This window comes from Pristiophorus japonicus, chromosome 2 (assembly GCF_044704955.1).
Source record: "Pristiophorus japonicus isolate sPriJap1 chromosome 2, sPriJap1.hap1, whole genome shotgun sequence".
In the NCBI taxonomy this organism is placed as follows: Eukaryota; Metazoa; Chordata; class Chondrichthyes; family Pristiophoridae; genus Pristiophorus; species Pristiophorus japonicus.
In genome coordinates, this window is record NC_091978.1 from 330,751,220 (window position 1) to 330,769,907 (window position 18,688).

Below are 18,688 nucleotides of genomic sequence, written 5' to 3' on the forward strand. Positions count from 1 at the left end.
ATACCCAAGATGATTTACTAATTTTGACTTGCAAAATAGGGATTATATTCTACTGGAGACCATCATAATCTAAATTAGAAAAGACTCTATTCCAAGGTTTTGCTTTGTACTTTTCTAAATTTTGTTCGAGACATATTACAGTCAAACAATTAGTGTTGATTTAACCAGTACAAATACATTCTAAAATCAACAGCATAAATTTAATTCCTTAGTAAGCACTTTCCAGTAATCAAATTGCAGCAAAGACGGAATTCTATTTTTTTTGATACATTGAGTGAAAGGTCATGGCCTGGAGTGAAGGACACGGCCAAGGTTAAAAATAGAAGTAAAGACAGTATAAATCACCACTGTTTGTGGCTGCAATAAAGTAAATAAATAGGATCTTGGGCTATAAAGCCAGAGAAATAAAACACAAATCTCAGGAAATGATTCATGTTTATCTTGTGTTTAACGTCGTCACAGATTCTACAAGAGGTCAAAGCCTCAAACGTAGGAGGGTTTAAGGACAGTTTAACCAATACTGATGGTTATGAATGTATGCACTGAACTTCCAAGAGAGGCAGTAAATTCAGAAGAGAATTGGCTAAATACCCAAAGCAAATGTTGACAGATGTGGTGAAAGGGATCGCCAGATGTGTATCAGACACTGGGAGCAGCCAGATGGACTGCAATTGTCTTTTCCAGTTCTGTATGCTCTTATGTAAGTAGTGCTAAACTAATGCCAAGCATGGATTTTAATAGGTTGAAGGCCGCAAGAGGAAGGAAAGAGGTCGAGTCTCAGTTCTGAAGTTCTGGGAAAGAATAAATATTTTAAGTTAATTAACTGCAAATTAAACAAGCCTTCAATATGGTGCAGTATTTATTAACTGAATAGGCAAATGTGCTCCCACCTTATTTTTGTCAAAGATTTAATATAGTATTGGCCTCTTAAATTGTCATGCTATATGAAGGGTCAAATACTGGCTTCACTCACAGAACACATGACCTAATTTATCTTTGATACAATTGTTTCAAGAATTAGTTATTTTGTCTTCACCAGGCATCCAAGAGAAAGGCAATAGGCAATATTATTAACTTTAATTACAAATATCTTGCAGCATTGGTTAGAAGTATTGTTAAATTCAAAAGGAAGCTGATATTTAAGTTTAATATGACTATAAAACCTGTGAGTCATTGCTACTGTTCGCTTATTAATTTAGTGCTCGTGTTAAATAAAAATAATTTAGCAGTTAAACCCTAAGTCACAATCTAGCGTTAATTTGACACTTTCTGAAATCAGGGAAAATCACACTAGGACATGTGCTAAAAGCAATAAGCAGCAATAAAGTCTCAAAGATTTTACAAGAGCTAGGAAAAGGAAAACAAGCCAAAAGTTATTTTAAAAATAAGTCAAAAAAGAAAACTCCATAAAATACAATGAATAGTTTTACATCATCAGTGTTTGATATTAGATAATGAAGGAGAAACTGTTGCAAAATAACACAACTCAACAGTCACAGTTTATTGCTGGTCTCTGAAGAAGCTTGCAAAAAATCATAACTAAAATGCTGTTGAAGTGTTTTTTTTATTTCATAACCTAAAGCATAGCAGTGCATTTCTAAAATAAAAAACAATAATTTAGTGAAAATTTGTTATTAACAAACAGCCAACATTTTCCAGCAAGTTGATTTTTGCTAATAACGTGGGCTGCTCTGTCCTATACATTTAAATATTTATAAATATTCAGTTTTTCAGAAATTGCTTAGCACTGTAGTCTGCGCAATGGTAGAACAATTCTCAACACATTCATAAGCTTGACAATGTTTTGAATTATTCAGTAGTTAAATCACTGCATCAGCCATGAACAAACGCAGAGGAAAACACTTTTGTTAGTCTTCTATATTTAGTATACATGTGCAATAAACCTCAGATCTCTTCAAGTGATGGCAGGGTTTCTTAGAAACTTCAAACGTAAACAAGACTTAAGATGTTAAGCTACATCTGACAAACATACAAGTAATTCTCCTCCCTCTCCCAAGGATATGCTTATTGAAAAAAAAAGTTTGAAAATATAACTTTCAAATTCTGTTCTTGCATCCTAAATGTACCTAGTCTACACAGACCTCAAGGCACACACGCACAAATACACAAAAAAAGAGCAAAATGAATTTATCAAATCTGTGACAAATACTGCTCCCTGAAATTACAAGATGCTGTTTACACAATCAAAAATAAAAAATATCAAAGAAATGCAATACTAGAAATGTGGCAATTTAAAAATTACCATCTCCATATTTTGGATCACTTACAGGTTTGAAAAGTTCACTTGAAATGTATTTACAGGCTTTATACAAATGCACATTACAATGCTGAATGCTGTATTTACAAAATTAATCCAAACATGCAAATATGGTTATGGTTAAATTCAGGTCAACATTAAAAATTATTGCAATCATGAATGTTTTTCCCATTTCCCCCCCCCCCCCCTACTTAAACAAGGAAATAGAGCTAGTATAGATCAATTTTTTCTCAAAATGCCAAATAGGCTGGGAAAACAAACAGAATAATTCGAAGCATCTTGAGACTTCATTAATAGATTCTGACCCATAGAGTGACTTGATGCACAAAGGATATAATTTCCCCATTTATCAGCAGGAAGGAGGGGAGGGGAAAAAAGTTGGCCTTATTGAAAGAGTCTTAGAAGACAAGCCGGCTAATAGTATTAAACCCACCACCTCCTCCACCACCACTTGGGCCGCAACTCCCAGGTGGGTCACTATCATCAAAACCGCGTGGCCGAAACGAACATGTAGTAGAGGACGCTTGCAATGCTCTGGTACGGGCGTTTAGCTCTTGTTCCTGTGTGAAGGAAAGTTTTAAAAATCAATTTCTATTTTATTTCAACAGTAATATCATTAAGAAGTGTCGAAGTCTTTAATTACAGAGCTCAACTTGTGTGTCAACTCGTGCTCCAACACACAGTGATCAGTGAGGAAATTTGCACCATGGAGTGTGTAGGGCACCTATTCAAACTTTCAATGCCTCATGATGAGGTCCCAACCTTTTATTCAGAATACGAACAGATCGCACAAAGCATAGGCATATACTCATAATACAGAGACAATAAGGTCTTCAGGGCCCATTACTTAATAATTGGTTGGAAATTTCACTTCTACCCAGTGTATAGGTTCAGTTACTGAAATCTGCTTAGTGAAGTTGAAGGAGTACACATAAACTGTCAAAAGTGGCTTACAATCAGTACCTAGTGCCAATTTGCCTATATTTAAAAAAAAGAGATGGTGTAGCCAATCAGCGCAATTGGAGGCTGCATTGGGCATTTTAAAAAGTTTGGAGCACCAGTATTTTAGAGGGGTCAGGGAAATAAGTGAAGAAGATATTATGGAGAAAGTGGTATAAAATGAAAGAGTGATTGAAAGCAGCTGAAAGAATGCACAATCCACATAAAGAACCACTGAAGATGAAGATAAAACCACCAACTAAACAATAAACAGTGTCAAATGATAAAATACAAATAAGAAAGGATAAAATGAATGTTTACAATGTAGAGTGCGTAGTGTTGTCCAAAGCTCGTAACACAGCGGCCCGGATTTTGCTGTAATAATAACGATAAGGCTATTAGCGCCGCTACAGGATAAATCTGACAACAACTCTGGTGTCCACACATGCGCAGTTAAACGCAGAAATCCAGAAGCTGCCGTCAGAGATATCCTGCTCCTCCACAATGTGCGCTGTGGCAGTCCTCGCTGATAGACTTAGCATTGAAATCAGTGTAATGGCGTGAACTTGGGGTACTTACCCACTAGTTCTGCACAAATAACGGCTGAAAAAGTTAGGGGTGGTATATGTACGACTGAGTTTTTAACCCTGTAATAAGTAATAATTACTGCTGAACAGCCTCTCCGTCACTGAAAAATTACTAATAGTGCGGAGTCTCATTTCCTCAGAAGAAAATTAATGTTGCAGATTTTTAAAGAATTAAAAATTAAAATAATTAAAAAAAAACTTTATCTCTCTCTTTAATCTCATCTGTATTTCCCAATAATTATTTTGCTTACTATACATGATTTAAATGTAATTTATAATTCCTGTTTTTTTTACTTCCTGGTTTGGACTCCGTGTGTTTCAGTGAGGTACTTAAATCTGATTAGTTGAAGAGCCTCGCGGTTGTTTGCCCTGTTCACAGATGCCACAGCTCCCCTGTAGAGAGCGTCACACTGAAATAGAGACACCGGATTAGTCGGAATGCTCGCTGACAAACCCATGAAAAATGTCGAGGAACCAACTAGGGAGCTGGCCATCCTAGACTGGGTGATGTGTAATGAGAAAGGACTAATTAGCAATCTTATTGTGCGAGACCCCTTGGGGAAGAGTGACCATAACATGGTGGAATTCTTTATTAAGATGGAGAGTGACAGTTAATTCAGAAACTAGGGTTCTGAGCTTAAGGAAAGGTAACTTCAATGGTTTGAGGCGTGAATTGGCTAGGATAGACTTGCAAATGATACTTAAAGGGTTGATGGTGGATGGGCCATGGCAAACATTTAAAGATCACATGGATGAACTTCAGCAATTCTACATCACTGTCTGGAGTAAAAATAAAACAGGGAAGGTGGCTCAACCGTGACTAACAAGGGAAATTAAGGATAGTGTTAAATCCAAGGAAGAGGCATATAAAATTGGCCAGAAAAAGCAGCAAGCCTGAGGACTGGGAGAAATTTAAAATTCAGCAGAGGAGGACAAAGGGTTTAATTAACAGGGGGAAAATAGAGTACGAGAAGCAGCTTTCCGGGAACATAAAAACTGACTGCAAAAGCTTCTATAGATATGTGAAGAGAAAAAGATTAGTGAAGACAAATGTAGGTCCCTTGCAGTCGGATTCAGGTGAATTTATAATGGGGAACAAAGAAATGGCAGACCAATTGAACAAATACTTTGGTTCTGTCTTCACGCAGGAAGACACAAATAACCTTCCGGAAGTACTAGGGGAATGAGGGTCTAGTGAGAAGGAGGAGCTGAAGAATATCATTATTAGGCGGGAAATTGTATTAGGGAAATTGATGGGATTGAAGGCCAATAAATCCCCGGGGCCTGATAGTCTGCATCCCAGAGTACTTAAGGAAGTGGCCCTAGAAATAGTGGATGCATTGGTGATCATTTTCCAACAGTCTATCGACTCTGGATCAGTTCCTATGGACTGGAGGGTAGCTAATGTAACACCACTTTTTAAAAAGGGAGGGAAGAGAGTAAGCGGGTAATTATAGACCGGTTAGCCTGACATCAGTAGTGGGGAAAATGTTGGAATCAATTATTAAGGATGAAATAGCAGCGCATTTGGAAAGCAGTGACAGGATCGGTCCAAGTCAGCATGGATTTATGAAGAGGAAATCATGCTTGACAAATCTTCTGGAAGTTTTTGAGGATGTAACTAGTAGAGTGGACAAGGGAGAACCAGTGGATGTGGTGTATTTGGACTTTCAAAAGGCTTTTGACAAGGTCCCACACAAGAGATTGGTGTGCAAAATCAAAGCACATGGTATTGGGGGTAATATACTGACGTGAATAGAGAACTGGTTGGCAGACAGGAAGCAGAGTGTCAGGATAAACGGGTCCTTTTTAGAATGGCAGGCAGTGACTAGTGGAGTGCCGCAGGGCTCAGTGCTGGGACCCCAGCTCTTTACAATATACATCAATGATTTAGATGAAGGAATTGAGTGTAATATCTCCAAGTTTGCAGATGACACTAAACTGGGTAGTGGTGTGAGCTGTGAGGGGGACGCCAAGAGGCTGCAGGGTGACTTAGACAGGTTAGGTGAGTAGGCAAATGCTTGGCAGATGCAGTATAATGTGGATAAATGTGAAGTTATCCACTTTGGGGGCAAAAACACGAAGACAGAATATTATCTGACTGGCAGCAGATTAGGAAAAGGGGAGGTGCAACGAGACCTGGGTGTCATGGTTCATCAATCATTGAAAGTTGGCATACAGGTACAGCAGGCGGTAAAGAAGGCAAATAGTATGTTGGCCTTCATAGCTAGGGGATTTGAGTATAGGAGCAGGGAGGTCTTACTGCAGTTGTACAGGGCCTTGGTGAGGTCTCACTTGGAATATTGTGTTCAGTTTTGGTCTCCTAATCTGAGGAAGGACGTTCTTGTTATTGAGGGAGTGCTGCGAAGGTTCATCATACTGATTCCCGGGATGGCTGGACTGACATATGAGGAGCGATTGGATCAACTGTGCCTTTATACACTGGAGTTTAGAAGGATGAGAGGGGATCTCATAGAAACATACAAGATTGTGACGGAACGGGATAAGTTAGATGCAGGTAGAATGTTCCCAATGTTGGGGAAGTCCAGAACCAGGGGACACAGTCTTAAGATAAGGTGTAGGCCATTTAGGACTGAGATGAGGAGAAACTTCTTCACTCAGAGAGTTGTTAACCTGTGGAATTCCCTGCCGCATTGAGTTGTTGATGCCAGTTCATTGGATATATTCAAGAGGGAGTTAGATATGGCCCTTACAGCTAAGGGGATCAAGGGATATGGAGAGAAAGCAGGAAAGGGGTACTGAGGGAATGATTAGCCATGATCTTATTGAATGGTGGTGCAGGCTCGAAGGGCCGAATGGCCTACTCCTGCACCTATTTTCTATGTTTCTATGTGTGGGGCAGCTGTATGCAAGGTGAACAGCGAAATCCGTTTCTTTACTGCCGAGAGCAAAATCCGGGCCAATTTTGCTTGTTTTTTTTGCCTCTTCCAGGAGATCGCATGGCCCCGGGTTGGGAGAACACTGCTATGTGACATCACAGGTAAGTGATTGGTTGTGATTGTGGGCTGTTTTTCTTTTACATTAACATATAGCATATAATTAAATTCGAAAAACTAACCTTTATTTGTATAACTAATTTAATAAGCTATATAGGGTAAATACTTGATTAATGCTAAACTAATTAATGAAATAAAATAATGGGAAAACAGGAGATGTGTTGTTGCTGCAATATGTGGGAGCTTCTGGATGATTTGGTCCAGGGCGACTACATCTGTGGTAAGTGTCTGCAGCTCGACGAACTTCGGCTCCGAGTTGAGGAGCTGGAGTCCGAGCTGCAGACATTGCGAGAGGGAGGAAGTTACCTGGACCTTTTGCTCCAGGAGGCAGTTACACCCTCTAGATTAAATACTTTAGAATTGACATGTGGTCAGAGACAGGAGGGTGTGACTGCGAGTGAGGCAGGTATGGGGGGGGGGGGATCCAGGAGGTAGTATTGCAGGAGCCTCAGTCCCTGCACTTGTCCAATAGATTTCAGGTTCTTGCAACCCTTGTGGACAAATGTGCAGACTGCAGGGTGGATGAGCAGACTGACCAAGGCACCATGGTGCAGAAAGCCATTCAAGTGCGGGGAGTAAAGAGGCAGGTGGTTGTAGTAGGGGACAGTATAGTTAGGGGGATAGATAGGGTTCTCTGCAGCCGAGACTGTGGGTCCCGAAGGCTGTGTTGCCTACCCGCCAGGGTAAAGGACATTTCCTCCGGGCTGGAGAAGAACTTGGAGTGGGAGGGGGAGGATCCAGTTGTCGTGGTACACTTGGGTACCAATGACATAGGTAGGACTAAGAGGTTCTGCTGAGAGAATTTGAACAGCTAGGGGCTAAATTGAAAAGCAGAACTACAAAAGTAATAATCTCTGCATTCATTATTACCTGAGACACGAGCAAATTGGCATAGGGTCAATAGAATCAGGAAGATGAATGTGTGGCTCAGAAGTTGGTGTGGGAGAAGTGGGTTTCGATTTGTGGGGCACTAGCACCAATACTCTGGAAAGAAAGCTGTTCCATGGGGACGGACTACACCTGAACTATGCAGGGCCAGAGTTCTAGTGAACCAAATAAACTAGGGAGGTAGACAGAGCTTTAAACTAAATAAGGGGAGGACGATCGCAGTGGAGAGAAATCTAGAATGCTGAAGAGAAAAGAAAAGGAAGCAATGCAGGGAAGTGATTGTGGTAAGGATAACCAGATGATGTCAGGAAGGGACAGAGCATACAAACAAAAGAGTGCACTAGCAAATAAGGTCCAGGTAAGAAAAAATAGCAAGAAGACAAAAAGGGCTACAGTACAAAATAATGTTAAGATGTCTAATAATGTTACAAAGACAAATCTAAAAGCATTGTATCTGATTGCATGAAGCATTTTAATAAGGTAGACGAATTAACAGCGCAAACAGATGTAAACGGATACGATATAGTTGCAATTACGGAGACATGGTTGCAGGGTGACCGGGGTTGGGAACTGAATATCTAAGGATATTCGATATTTAGGAAGGACAGGCAAAAAGGAAAAGGGGATGGTGTGGCGTTGTTAGTAAAGGATGAAATCAGAGCAATAGTGAGAAAGGATATTGGCTCAGAAAATCAAGATGTAGAATCAGTCTGGGTGCAGCTAAGGAGCACCAAGGGGCAGAAAACATTGGTGGGAGTTGTCTATAGGCCTCCGAACAGTAGTGGTAATGTAGGGGATGGCATCAAACACGAAATTAAAGATGCATGTAACAAGGGTACTACAGTAATCATAGGTGACTTTAATCTACATATAGACTGGCCAAACCAGACTGGTAATAATACTGTGGAAGCTGAATTCCTGGAGTGTGTACGAGATGGCTTTTTAGACCAGTATGTTGAGGAGCCTACTAGGGATCAGGCTATCCTAGATTGAGTATTATGTAATGAGAAGGGATTAATTAACAGTCTTGATGTGCGGGGTCCTTTAAGGGAGAGTGACAAAACATGATTGAATTCTTTATTTCGATGGAAAGTGAAGTAGTCCAGTTCGAAACTAGGGTCCTAAATCTAAACAAAGGAAACTACGAAGGTATGAGGAATGAATTGGCTATGATAGATTGGGAAGATTCACTAAAAGGCATGACGGTGGCTAGGCAATGGCTAACATTTAAGGAACGAATGCATGATTTGCAAAAGTTATACATTCCTTTCTGGTGTAAAAACACAAAAGGAAAAGTGGTCCAACCATGGCTAACAAAGGAACTTAAGGATAGCATTAGATCCAAAGAGGAGTCATACAAAGTTGCCAGAAAAAGTAGCAAGCCTGAGGATTGGAAGCTGTTTAAAATTCAGCAAAAAAGGACCAAGAAATTGATTGAGGGGAAAAATGGGAGTATGAGAGTAAACTTGCAAGGAACATAAAAAACAACTGCAAAAGTTTCTACAAGTACGTAAAAAGAAAAAGATTAGTGAAGACAAATGTAGGTCCTTTACAAGACAGAAACAGGAGAATTTATAATGGGGAACAAGGAAATGGCAGAACAATTAAATAAATACTTCGGTTCTGTCTTCACGGACACAAATAATGTCCCAGAAATGTAAGGGAACCAAGGGTCTAGTGAGCAAGAAGAATTAAAGGAAATGATTAGTAGTAAGAAAATAGTGCTGGAGAAACTAATGGAATTGAAGGCCGATAGATCCCCAGGGCCTGGTGATCTGTATCCCAGAGTACTAAAAGAGGTAGCCATGGAAATAGTGGTTGTCATCTTCCAAAATTCTATAGATTATAGAACAGTTCCTGCAGATTGGAGGGTGGCAAATATAACCTCACTATTTAAAAAAGGACGGTGAGAGAAAACAGGGAACTACAGACTGGTTAGCCTATCAGTAGTAGGGAAAATGCTAGTCTATTATAAAGGATGTGATAATGGCACACTTAGATAATATCAACGGGATTAGACAAAGTCAACATGGATTTATGAAAGGAAAATCATGTTTGATAAGCCTAGTGGAGTTTTTTTTGAAAATGTAACTGATAGAATAGATAAGGGAGAACCAGTGGATATTGTGTATTAGGATTTTCAGAAGGCCTTTGATAGGTTATTAAAGCACATAGGATTGGGAGTAATGTACTGGCATGGATTGAAAATTGGTTAACTGACAGGAAAAAGAGAGTAGGAATAAACGGGTCTTTTTCGGGGTGGAGGGCAGTGACTAGTGGGGTACCACAGGGATTAGTGCTTGGGCCCCAGCTATTATATATATATATATAATATATGTGATTTAGATGAGGGAACCAAATGTAATATTTCCAAGTTTGCTGATGACACAAAACTAGGTTAGATTGTGAGTTATGAGGAGGATGCAATGACACTGCGAGGTGATTTAGATAGGTTGAGTGAGTGGGAAAACACATGGCAGATGCAGTTTAATGTGGATAAATGTGGTTATCCACTCTGGTACAAAAAACATAAAGACAAAGTATTATTTAAATGGTGATAGCTTGGGAAATGTCAATGTATAAAGGGACCTGGGTGTCCTTGTACACCAGTCATTGAAAGCAAACCTGCAGGGTGCAGCAAGCAGTTAGGAAGAGAAATGGTATTTCCCATTAAATGGTATTTGGGACATTAAAAGGCAACCTTCATTGCAAGAGGATTTGAATACAGGAGCAAAGATGTCTTACTACAGTTATACAGGGCCTTGGTGAGACTACACCTGGAGTATTATGTGCAGTTTTGGTCTCCTTACCCAAGAACGGATATATTTGCCATAGAGGGAGTGCAGTGAATGTTCACCAGACCGATTCCTGGGATGGCAGGACTGTCGTATGAGGAGAGATTGGGTCGCCTAGGCCTGTATTCACTAGAGTTTAGAAGAATGAAAGGGGATCTCATTTAGACGTATAAAATTCTGAAGGGGTTGGACAGACCGGATGCAGGGAGGATGTTTCCCCTGGCTGGGACGTCTAGAACAAGGGGTCTCAGTCTCAGGATTCGGGGTAGGAAATTTAAGACTGAGATGAGGGAAATTTTTTTCACTCAAGGGTGAACCTGTGGAATTCTCTACCTCAGAAGGCTGTGGAGGCCAAGTCACTGAATATATTGAAGAAGTATATAGATTTCTAGACACAAAAGGCATCAAAGGGTATGGGGAAAAAGGAGAAATATGGTGTTGAGATAATCAGCCATGATCATATTGAATGGCGGTGCAGGCTCGAAGGACTGAATGGCCTACTCCTGTTCCTATTTTCTATGTTTCCAGGGTTACTTATTTACGGCGACTGAACAAGTCAAATCCCATTTTTATTCCATCTGATTTTGGAACTTTTATTCGTGTTTTGGTGTTGGGAGTTCTGTGATTGCATCCATTTTCACATGAAAATGCAAGTCAAGTTCCATGGTCATGGATTGAAAATTGTGAAATACATTCTCATTTTTTTTGAGAGTATGTTAACAATTTTTGATGTCATCTTGCCAGGCCGTGCACCTTTTGTGGTTGAAGTTGGGAGGTCCACAAGAGATCATCCGTGCTGATTTCCTTTTCCCTCTCTGTCAGAAGGCACTTAGCCTACATCACTGCCTACCTACATCACCAGGACTCAAATGAAGAACTCAGTAGAGGAAAGAGGAAAAAGAAACAAAATCTCATCACGCCATGGTATTTAACAGTCCAACATGTTGCGCAACCTGCCCTCAGTCAATATTTGTATAAATTCCACCTCTTGCTAGTTTTCACCCCCCCCCCCCCCCCCTTCTAATCGCAGTGGCTTCTTGCTGGGTATGGTTCCATCAATTCCAGTCACCCTCCAGTACTTTGCCCAAGTAGCCTTTATTCATACGTGAGACTAGGGCGTGAGTCATAGAATCATAGAAATTTACAGTACAGAATGAGGCCATTTGGCCCATCGTCTCTGCACCAGCCAAAAAAGAGCTATCCAGCCTAACCCCACTTTCCAGCTCTTGGTCCATAGCCCTGTAGGTTTGGCACTTCAAGTGTTGTCGGGTTTTGATTGTGGAGAACCTCATAATCCAGTTCTCATCGAGTGACCACACTTCAAAAGTGGTTTCTGGATTGTAGTCAGGATCATGATGTTTTCCCCTCCCCCCGCCCCCCCTCTAACCCACCTAAAGCCAACTGTACCGCTCCTACTTTCACTACAGACGGGATCAACACAGACCAGGGATCAAGCATGGGACCTTCCTCATCTGTATGGTTCAGTTACTCGCTTATTGAGCTACTGGGGAAGGGGGAGTGTGGGCCGAGGTCAGGGAAGGAGCAGAAGGTAACAGTTATATAATAGAATTCCATCGTACTTCATGGGTTCACATTAGAATTTTGAAATGTACAGCTCTTAAAAATCAGGCTGACAGTATGAAAATATACCTCTAAAGGGCTGAACCGCACATCTCTGTAACTGGGCTGTAATTCAGCCCTGACCTATGGGATGCGAACATTTTCTCTGGTAGTCGTAGGGGTTCTTTGTGAAATGAATTTGGGCTGTTAACGCCCACCTCCCAATGGCAGCAGACGTAAAGCATAAACATGCTTTTAATTTGGCCCTCAACATTCACAGACCAAATGTTTGCTGGTATATTAGTCCACTAGAGGAAGGGGGAAAGGAGAAGTGCTCCTCTGATATTAACAGAGTAGAGGGAGTTTTATGCTACACTTGACATAGGCGTGCTTGGTACCAACACTGGGTGCATAAAATTAGATAGTATTCCTTTCTCGTCGCTGAAATCCCTCACCTTGAAGAGTACAAAAATTCACCAACAAATACCTGTAGGTAAAGCTTGTTGTCTTTAGTGATTGCATCCATGAGTTCTTTCTGCAATGGCGGCTCTCCATTTACCCACAGTCCATTTATTGCACTTGGGTATACGCCACAATTAGCACCTTGTTTCCTGTAAAACAAGACATATGCCGTGTCCTTTGGAAACCTGCTGGTGATGTTCTGAACAGATTGAAAGGATGTGAAAGTCACTCTGCTGTCATTGAACAGAAACCACTCCTTTGATGCCTCTTTGCAGTTTGGATCATGCCAAACAACCGAAGTATTTGAATCATCATTATCTGTTGCACAACCCTGAGTGGAGGACAAACCTGCAAGGTCAGTCTGGTAGCATAACTGACCTACAGATCCTGAACTGGTGTTTCTGGCATAGCAGTAATAGTGCCCACTCTCAGATGACATCCCAGAATGCACCACGATAGAAGAGAGGAGGTAAGATACTGGCTGTGGATTACTCGAGTCTACTGAACCAGAGGGCTTCAATTTTTTAGGCAGGTTTTCAGGCGAATCAGACAGCAACGACTGGCTGATCGCTGGTGATTTCGGAGGTGTCTTTTCAACTGGCAACTGTAAAACGAGAGGCAGTGCCACATCATCCAAGATTTTCCGCCTTATGTGACTCTTTGAATCATATGAAAATCTCAGGAGAGTGAGAATGAGGTATTCAGGTTCGTCTACTACCTGCATAACCTTCTGTGCATTTTGCAACGAGGCACATTTTTCACAGTAATACTTGTTCTCTCCATTGAGAATCTCAGGGGCCAAGAAATAGTTTATTAGATTAGGGACAGACTTAGTTTTGTTACTCCGCTCAATGGATTTATTGCTGTGAACTGTGACCAGTTTATCAGATGGCATTGGCAGGCTACAGGAATTTACAGAATTAATGGGTTGCAATGGAAACTTTTGAAGCATTTCATCCCCTGGCTCTGATCCGTGTCCAATTTCTTCCACTTGAAGGCCGTGAATTACAGGAGGCTCGATACGAAGAGCATCCGAGACTACTCCAGTACAACATGGAGGCATTGTGCTTTCATAATCTGCTGGGCTAAGCAACTGAGTGGATCCACCTTCAATAACATCTTCAAGGCATGGTGGAAAGGCTAGTGAAAGATCAGTGAAAGCTTCCTGTTTCTGAGAGGTGCTCTTACAGTTTAGACAGCGTATTGTGGTTTGCAGTTTGCCTCCAAACATTTTCTCTATTAACGTTTTCCCTTCATCAACTCTTGGCAGAGTTGATTCAGTGAGCGATGGTGTTTCCTCGGGATGCTCTCGAGAGCTGCAGTCAGGTGTGGAACTGCTATGAGGGGAATTCTCATGAAGAATCCTACAAGTTTTTTCTTCTTCATGTAACCTGGAGGGGGAAGAATAGGAAAAAAGGAGATTTATTGGGCACAAATATTAAATTTAACATAAGATAATTTCCCCCAAAACTAGATTCTTATTTAAGTCTATAAATCCACTGTAGTTATGATCCTCATCAGTCTATGTACACATACACACACAGAAAATGCACCAATTTGTTTTTAAACTGCACAAGCTTGTCCCATAACGCAATTATTGCTAGTTTTCCCGTCCACATTTTTAAAACGCATATCTATCGTGACATAGTCCTCTCAGTACCCAGATTAAATGCCTGGATGAGATAGTGTTAGAAAGGCAGTTGGGGCAAGAATTAAAACCTTACCCAAGAGCCACATATTCAAGAACTAGAGGACCTTGAAAGAAATGTCAAAGGGGAACACTGTCCAGAAGAAAACCTGACATCTGCTATTCTCCATAAATATGGGGATCAACTGGGATATTTCGCTGTAGATTTTGATAGCACTCGCAAGTTTCCTTCATAATTTTGAACATGTCTATTAAATCTCTGATCCAAGGAGAACAAACTCAGCTTCCCTAGTCTCGCCACATAACTGTAGCCTCTCATCCCTGGTACCATTTTAATAAATCTCCTCTGCACCCTCTCCAAGGCCTTGGCATCCTTTCCAAAGTGGGGTGCCCCAGCATTGGACAGAATACTCCAGCTGAAGTTTAACCAGTGATTTATAAAGGTTCAGCATACCTTCCTTGTTTTTGTACTCTATGCTTCTTATTTATAAAGGACAGGATTACATATGCTTTTTAAAAAAAAAACAGCCATATCAACTTACCCACTGCCTTCAAAGATTTGTATACGTGAACCCCCCCTTGGTATCTCTGTTCCAGCATCCGCTTTAAAATTGTACCATTTAGTTTATATTACCTCTCCTCATTTTTCCTTCCAAAATGCATCACTTCACACTTCTATCTGGTGCAGATATATATGGTTCCACAACAATTGCTATTTCCTAACTCCCATAATATTTCAACTCACTGCATCCACTTTTTGTAACATTGTTTCCTTCGGATGTAGAGAAAAGCAATTGTTATAGACAAGGTGCCTCTTACCACTTTCTAATAAAATGTCCATCTGACATTACGTTTGTTTGAGCAAAATAGTACTCAAAGATGAAGGTGTGAAACAAGATATTATCTCCTTTTCTTTCAAGATTCCCTGTGGCAAGCACCAGAAGAAACCAGACAGGGAACCTGCTTCCAAGCCTGTACCAATAACTACTACCCTCAGATGGCACAGCTGAGCTTGCTAACTCAATTATTTATTAAAGTCACTCAAGCAGGACAATAGGCTCAATGGTAGCACTGTCACCCGAGTCAGAAGGTCGTGGGCTCAAGCCCCATTGCAGGACTTCAGTCCAGTTTATACCCGAGGGGCAAGAGCTCTAATTGCCAAAAAAACAACCATGGACGACTAAAGAGGTAAGGGACAACATAAAACTAAAAGAAAAAACATACAAAAATGCAAAAAAAAGCACAGATCCTGTCAAATGGGAATGCATATAAAGATCAGTGAAGGGTCACAAAACAGATAGCAAGAGCTACAAAAAGGGAGTATGAAAGGAAATTTGCAAGGGATATCAAAATTACCACAATTTAAAAAAAACAATTATATTAAAAACTGAAAGCGGTGATATTATCAATGATAATAAGGAAATGGCGGACATGTTGAATAATTACTTGGCGTCAGTATTTACAGCAGAGGAAGCGGATAGCATTCCAGAAATCCCAAGGAAATTAAATCAGGGACGGGGACTCAATAAAATTAATGCGAGTAAAATAACAGTAAAGAAGAAAATAATGGCACTAAAAAGTGACAAATCCCCAGGATCAGATGGTTTCCATCCCACGGTTTTAAAGGAAGTAGGCGAATACATTGCAGATGCCCTAACTATGATATTACAAAAGGTCTCTCGATTCAGTAACTGTTCCTTTAGATTGGAAAATTGTGCATGTCACTCTGCTATTTAAAAATGGTGAGGGGGGAAAACCAGGGAATTATAGACCAGGTAGACCAACATCTGTTGTCGGGAAATTGATGGCATCTATAATTAAGGATAGGGCGACTGAACACCTCGAAAATTTTCAGTTGATCAGAGGGAGCCAGCGTGGATTTGTGAGAGGTAGGTTACGCCTGACAAACCTGATTGAATTTTTTTGAACAGGTGACTAAAGTTGTGGACAGGGGAATGTCTATGGATGTTATTTATATGGACATTTGATAAAGTCCTACATAAGAGATTGTTAACTAAGGTAGAAGCCCACAGAATTGATGGTAAATTATTGACCCGGTTAGGAAATTGGTTGAGTGGCAGAGACAGGCAGTAGGGATAATGGGTAGTTACTCAAATTGGCAGGATGTGACTAGTGGTATCCTGCACAGATCTGTGATGGGGCCTCAACTATTCACAGTACTTATTAACAATTTAGATGATGGCATAGAAAGCCATATATTCAAATTTGCCGATGATACAGATAGGTGGAATTGTAGGCAGTGTAGATGGAAGCATAAAATTACAAAGCGATATCCACAGATTAAGTGAATGGGCAAAATTGTGGCAAATAGATTTCAATGTAGGCAAATGTGAGACCTAAAAAGGATAGAACAGGGTACTTTCTAAATAGTGAAAGGCTACAAACAGTGGAGGTCCAAAGAGACTTGGGGCTCCATGTACATAGATTAAAATGTCATGAACAGGTACAGAAAATAAATCAAAAAGGCTAATGGGATGCTGGCCTTTATATCTAGAGGACTAGAGTACAAGGGGATAGAAGTTATGCTGCAGCTGTACAAAACCCTGGTTAGACCACACCTGGAGTATCGTGAGCAGTCTTGTGCTCTACACCTTAGTAAGGATATATTGGCCTTCGAGCGATTGCAGCATAGGTTTATCAGAATGATACCCGGACTTCAAGGGTTAAGTAACGAGGAGAGATTACACAAATTAGAGTTGTATTCCTTGGAATTTAGAAGGTTAAGGGGTGATCTGATCGAAGTTTTCAAGATATTAAGAACAGATAGGGTAGATAGAGAGAAATTATTTCCACTGGCTGGGGATTCTAGGACTAGGGGGCATAGTCTAAAAATTGGAGACAGACCTTTCAGGAGTGAAATTAGGAAACATTTTTACATACAAAGGGTGGTAGAAAGTTTGGAACTCTCATCCGCAAACAGCAATTGATGCTAGATCAATTGTTAATTTTAAATCGGAGATTGATAGCTTTCTGTTAACCAAAGGTATTGAGGGATATGGGGCAAAGGCAGATATATGGGGCCCAAGTTTCCACATGATTTGCGCCTGATTTTTAGGAGCAACTGGTGGAGAACGGACTATCTTAGAAATCGCAATTCTCCACATTTTTTTTTCTGCAGTTCTAGTCAGTTAGAACAGTTCCACTTTGGAACAGAATTTTTTCTTCAAAAGGGGGCTTGTCCGGCCACTGACGCCTGATTTCAAAGTTTCCACAGTGAAAACGTACTTCAAACTAACTTAGAATGGAGCGAGTGAAGATTTTTGTAGAACTGAAAAAACCTTGTCTACACATTAAAAAATCAGGCGCAGGTTACAAATTGGGCGTCCAGAACGAGATTGGGGGGGGGTGGGGGTGGGGAGGAGAAAGCCGTTCGTTTTCGTTCCCGCGGGGGCGGGAGGAGAAAGCCGTTCGTTCCCGCGGGGGGGGGGGGGGGGGGGGTGGGAGGAGAAAGCCGTTCGTTCCCGCTGGGGGGGGGGGGGGGGGAGGAGAAAGCCGTTCATTCCCGTGGTGGGGGGGGGGGGAACGACTGCCTCAACTTTCTGAGGCTTCCTGCAGCCTTCTCACTGCTGCAAGAAGCCTCAGTGCTGATGGCAATGTGCTTTTATTAAAAAATGTTCAAAAATTAAACAGCTACAAAGAACTACAAAAATGGCCGAGTGCCAATGTTTCCTTCACACTGCGTGTGCGTGAACGCTCCAACGCGCATGCGCAGCGTTGCCGGCAGGAAAAAAACTAATTTAAATAGTACCCGTCCCCTCCCACTTACAAAATCGGCGCGAGTGTAGGCTCCGCCCCCCTGGGCGCCGCGCCAAACAGACAAAGAGCTGCAGGGCGCTCCAGAATCGCGCGTTTTTTTTCCGGCGCCGTTTTAGGCACGAAAAACGGGCGCCCAGCTCAGAGGGGCGCCCGTTTTTTATCGTGTGGAAACTTGGGCCCATGGAGTTAGATCACAGATCAGCCACGATCTCATTGAATGGCGGAGCAGGCTCGAGAGGCTGAATGGCTTACTCCTGTTCCGATGTTCACTCGGCTGACATTTCAATGCATTGAGCGAGTGCTGCACTTTCAGGAGGTGTTGTCTTTTAGGTGAGATGTTAAATCGCAGGTCTTTCTTGGTGGACCTAAAAGATTCCGTGAAGAACTTGAAGAACAGACGAGTTCTCATGAGTCCTGGCCAACATTTATCCGTCAACCAACACCTCCAAATACAGATTATCTGGTCATTTATCTCATTGCTGTTTGTGGTACCTTGCAAATTAGCTGCCACCTTACAACAGTGATTACACTTCAAAAGGTAATTCATGGGCTGTGAAACACTTTAGGATGTCCTCGGGTTGTGAAAGAAACTATATAAATGCAAGTCCCTTCTTGCTAACTAACACACTAATAAAATGAAGTTCCAATAAGTATTTAAGAGTACACACACACACAAACAGCCTGGTCCAACCATCTTCAGTGGCTTCATTCCCTCCATCATAAGGTCAAGACTGGAG

General features: G+C 41.2%; 1 protein-coding gene across 1 annotated transcript in view; it reads right to left on the minus strand.

The window, feature by feature from the left end:
- Window positions 1-1,554: 1,554 nt before the first annotated feature.
- usp38 (ubiquitin specific peptidase 38) overlaps window positions 1,555-18,688 on the minus strand; it is a 46,606-nt gene continuing 29,472 nt past the window's right edge. The window contains exons 10-11 of the mRNA XM_070872064.1: window positions 12,552-13,917; window positions 1,555-2,838 (exon numbers count right to left, since the gene is read on the minus strand). Coding sequence (XP_070728165.1) covers window positions 2,677-2,838; window positions 12,552-13,917 — 1,528 coding nt within the window. The 3' untranslated portion in view covers window positions 1,555-2,676. The remainder of the gene's footprint in view (window positions 2,839-12,551; window positions 13,918-18,688) is intronic.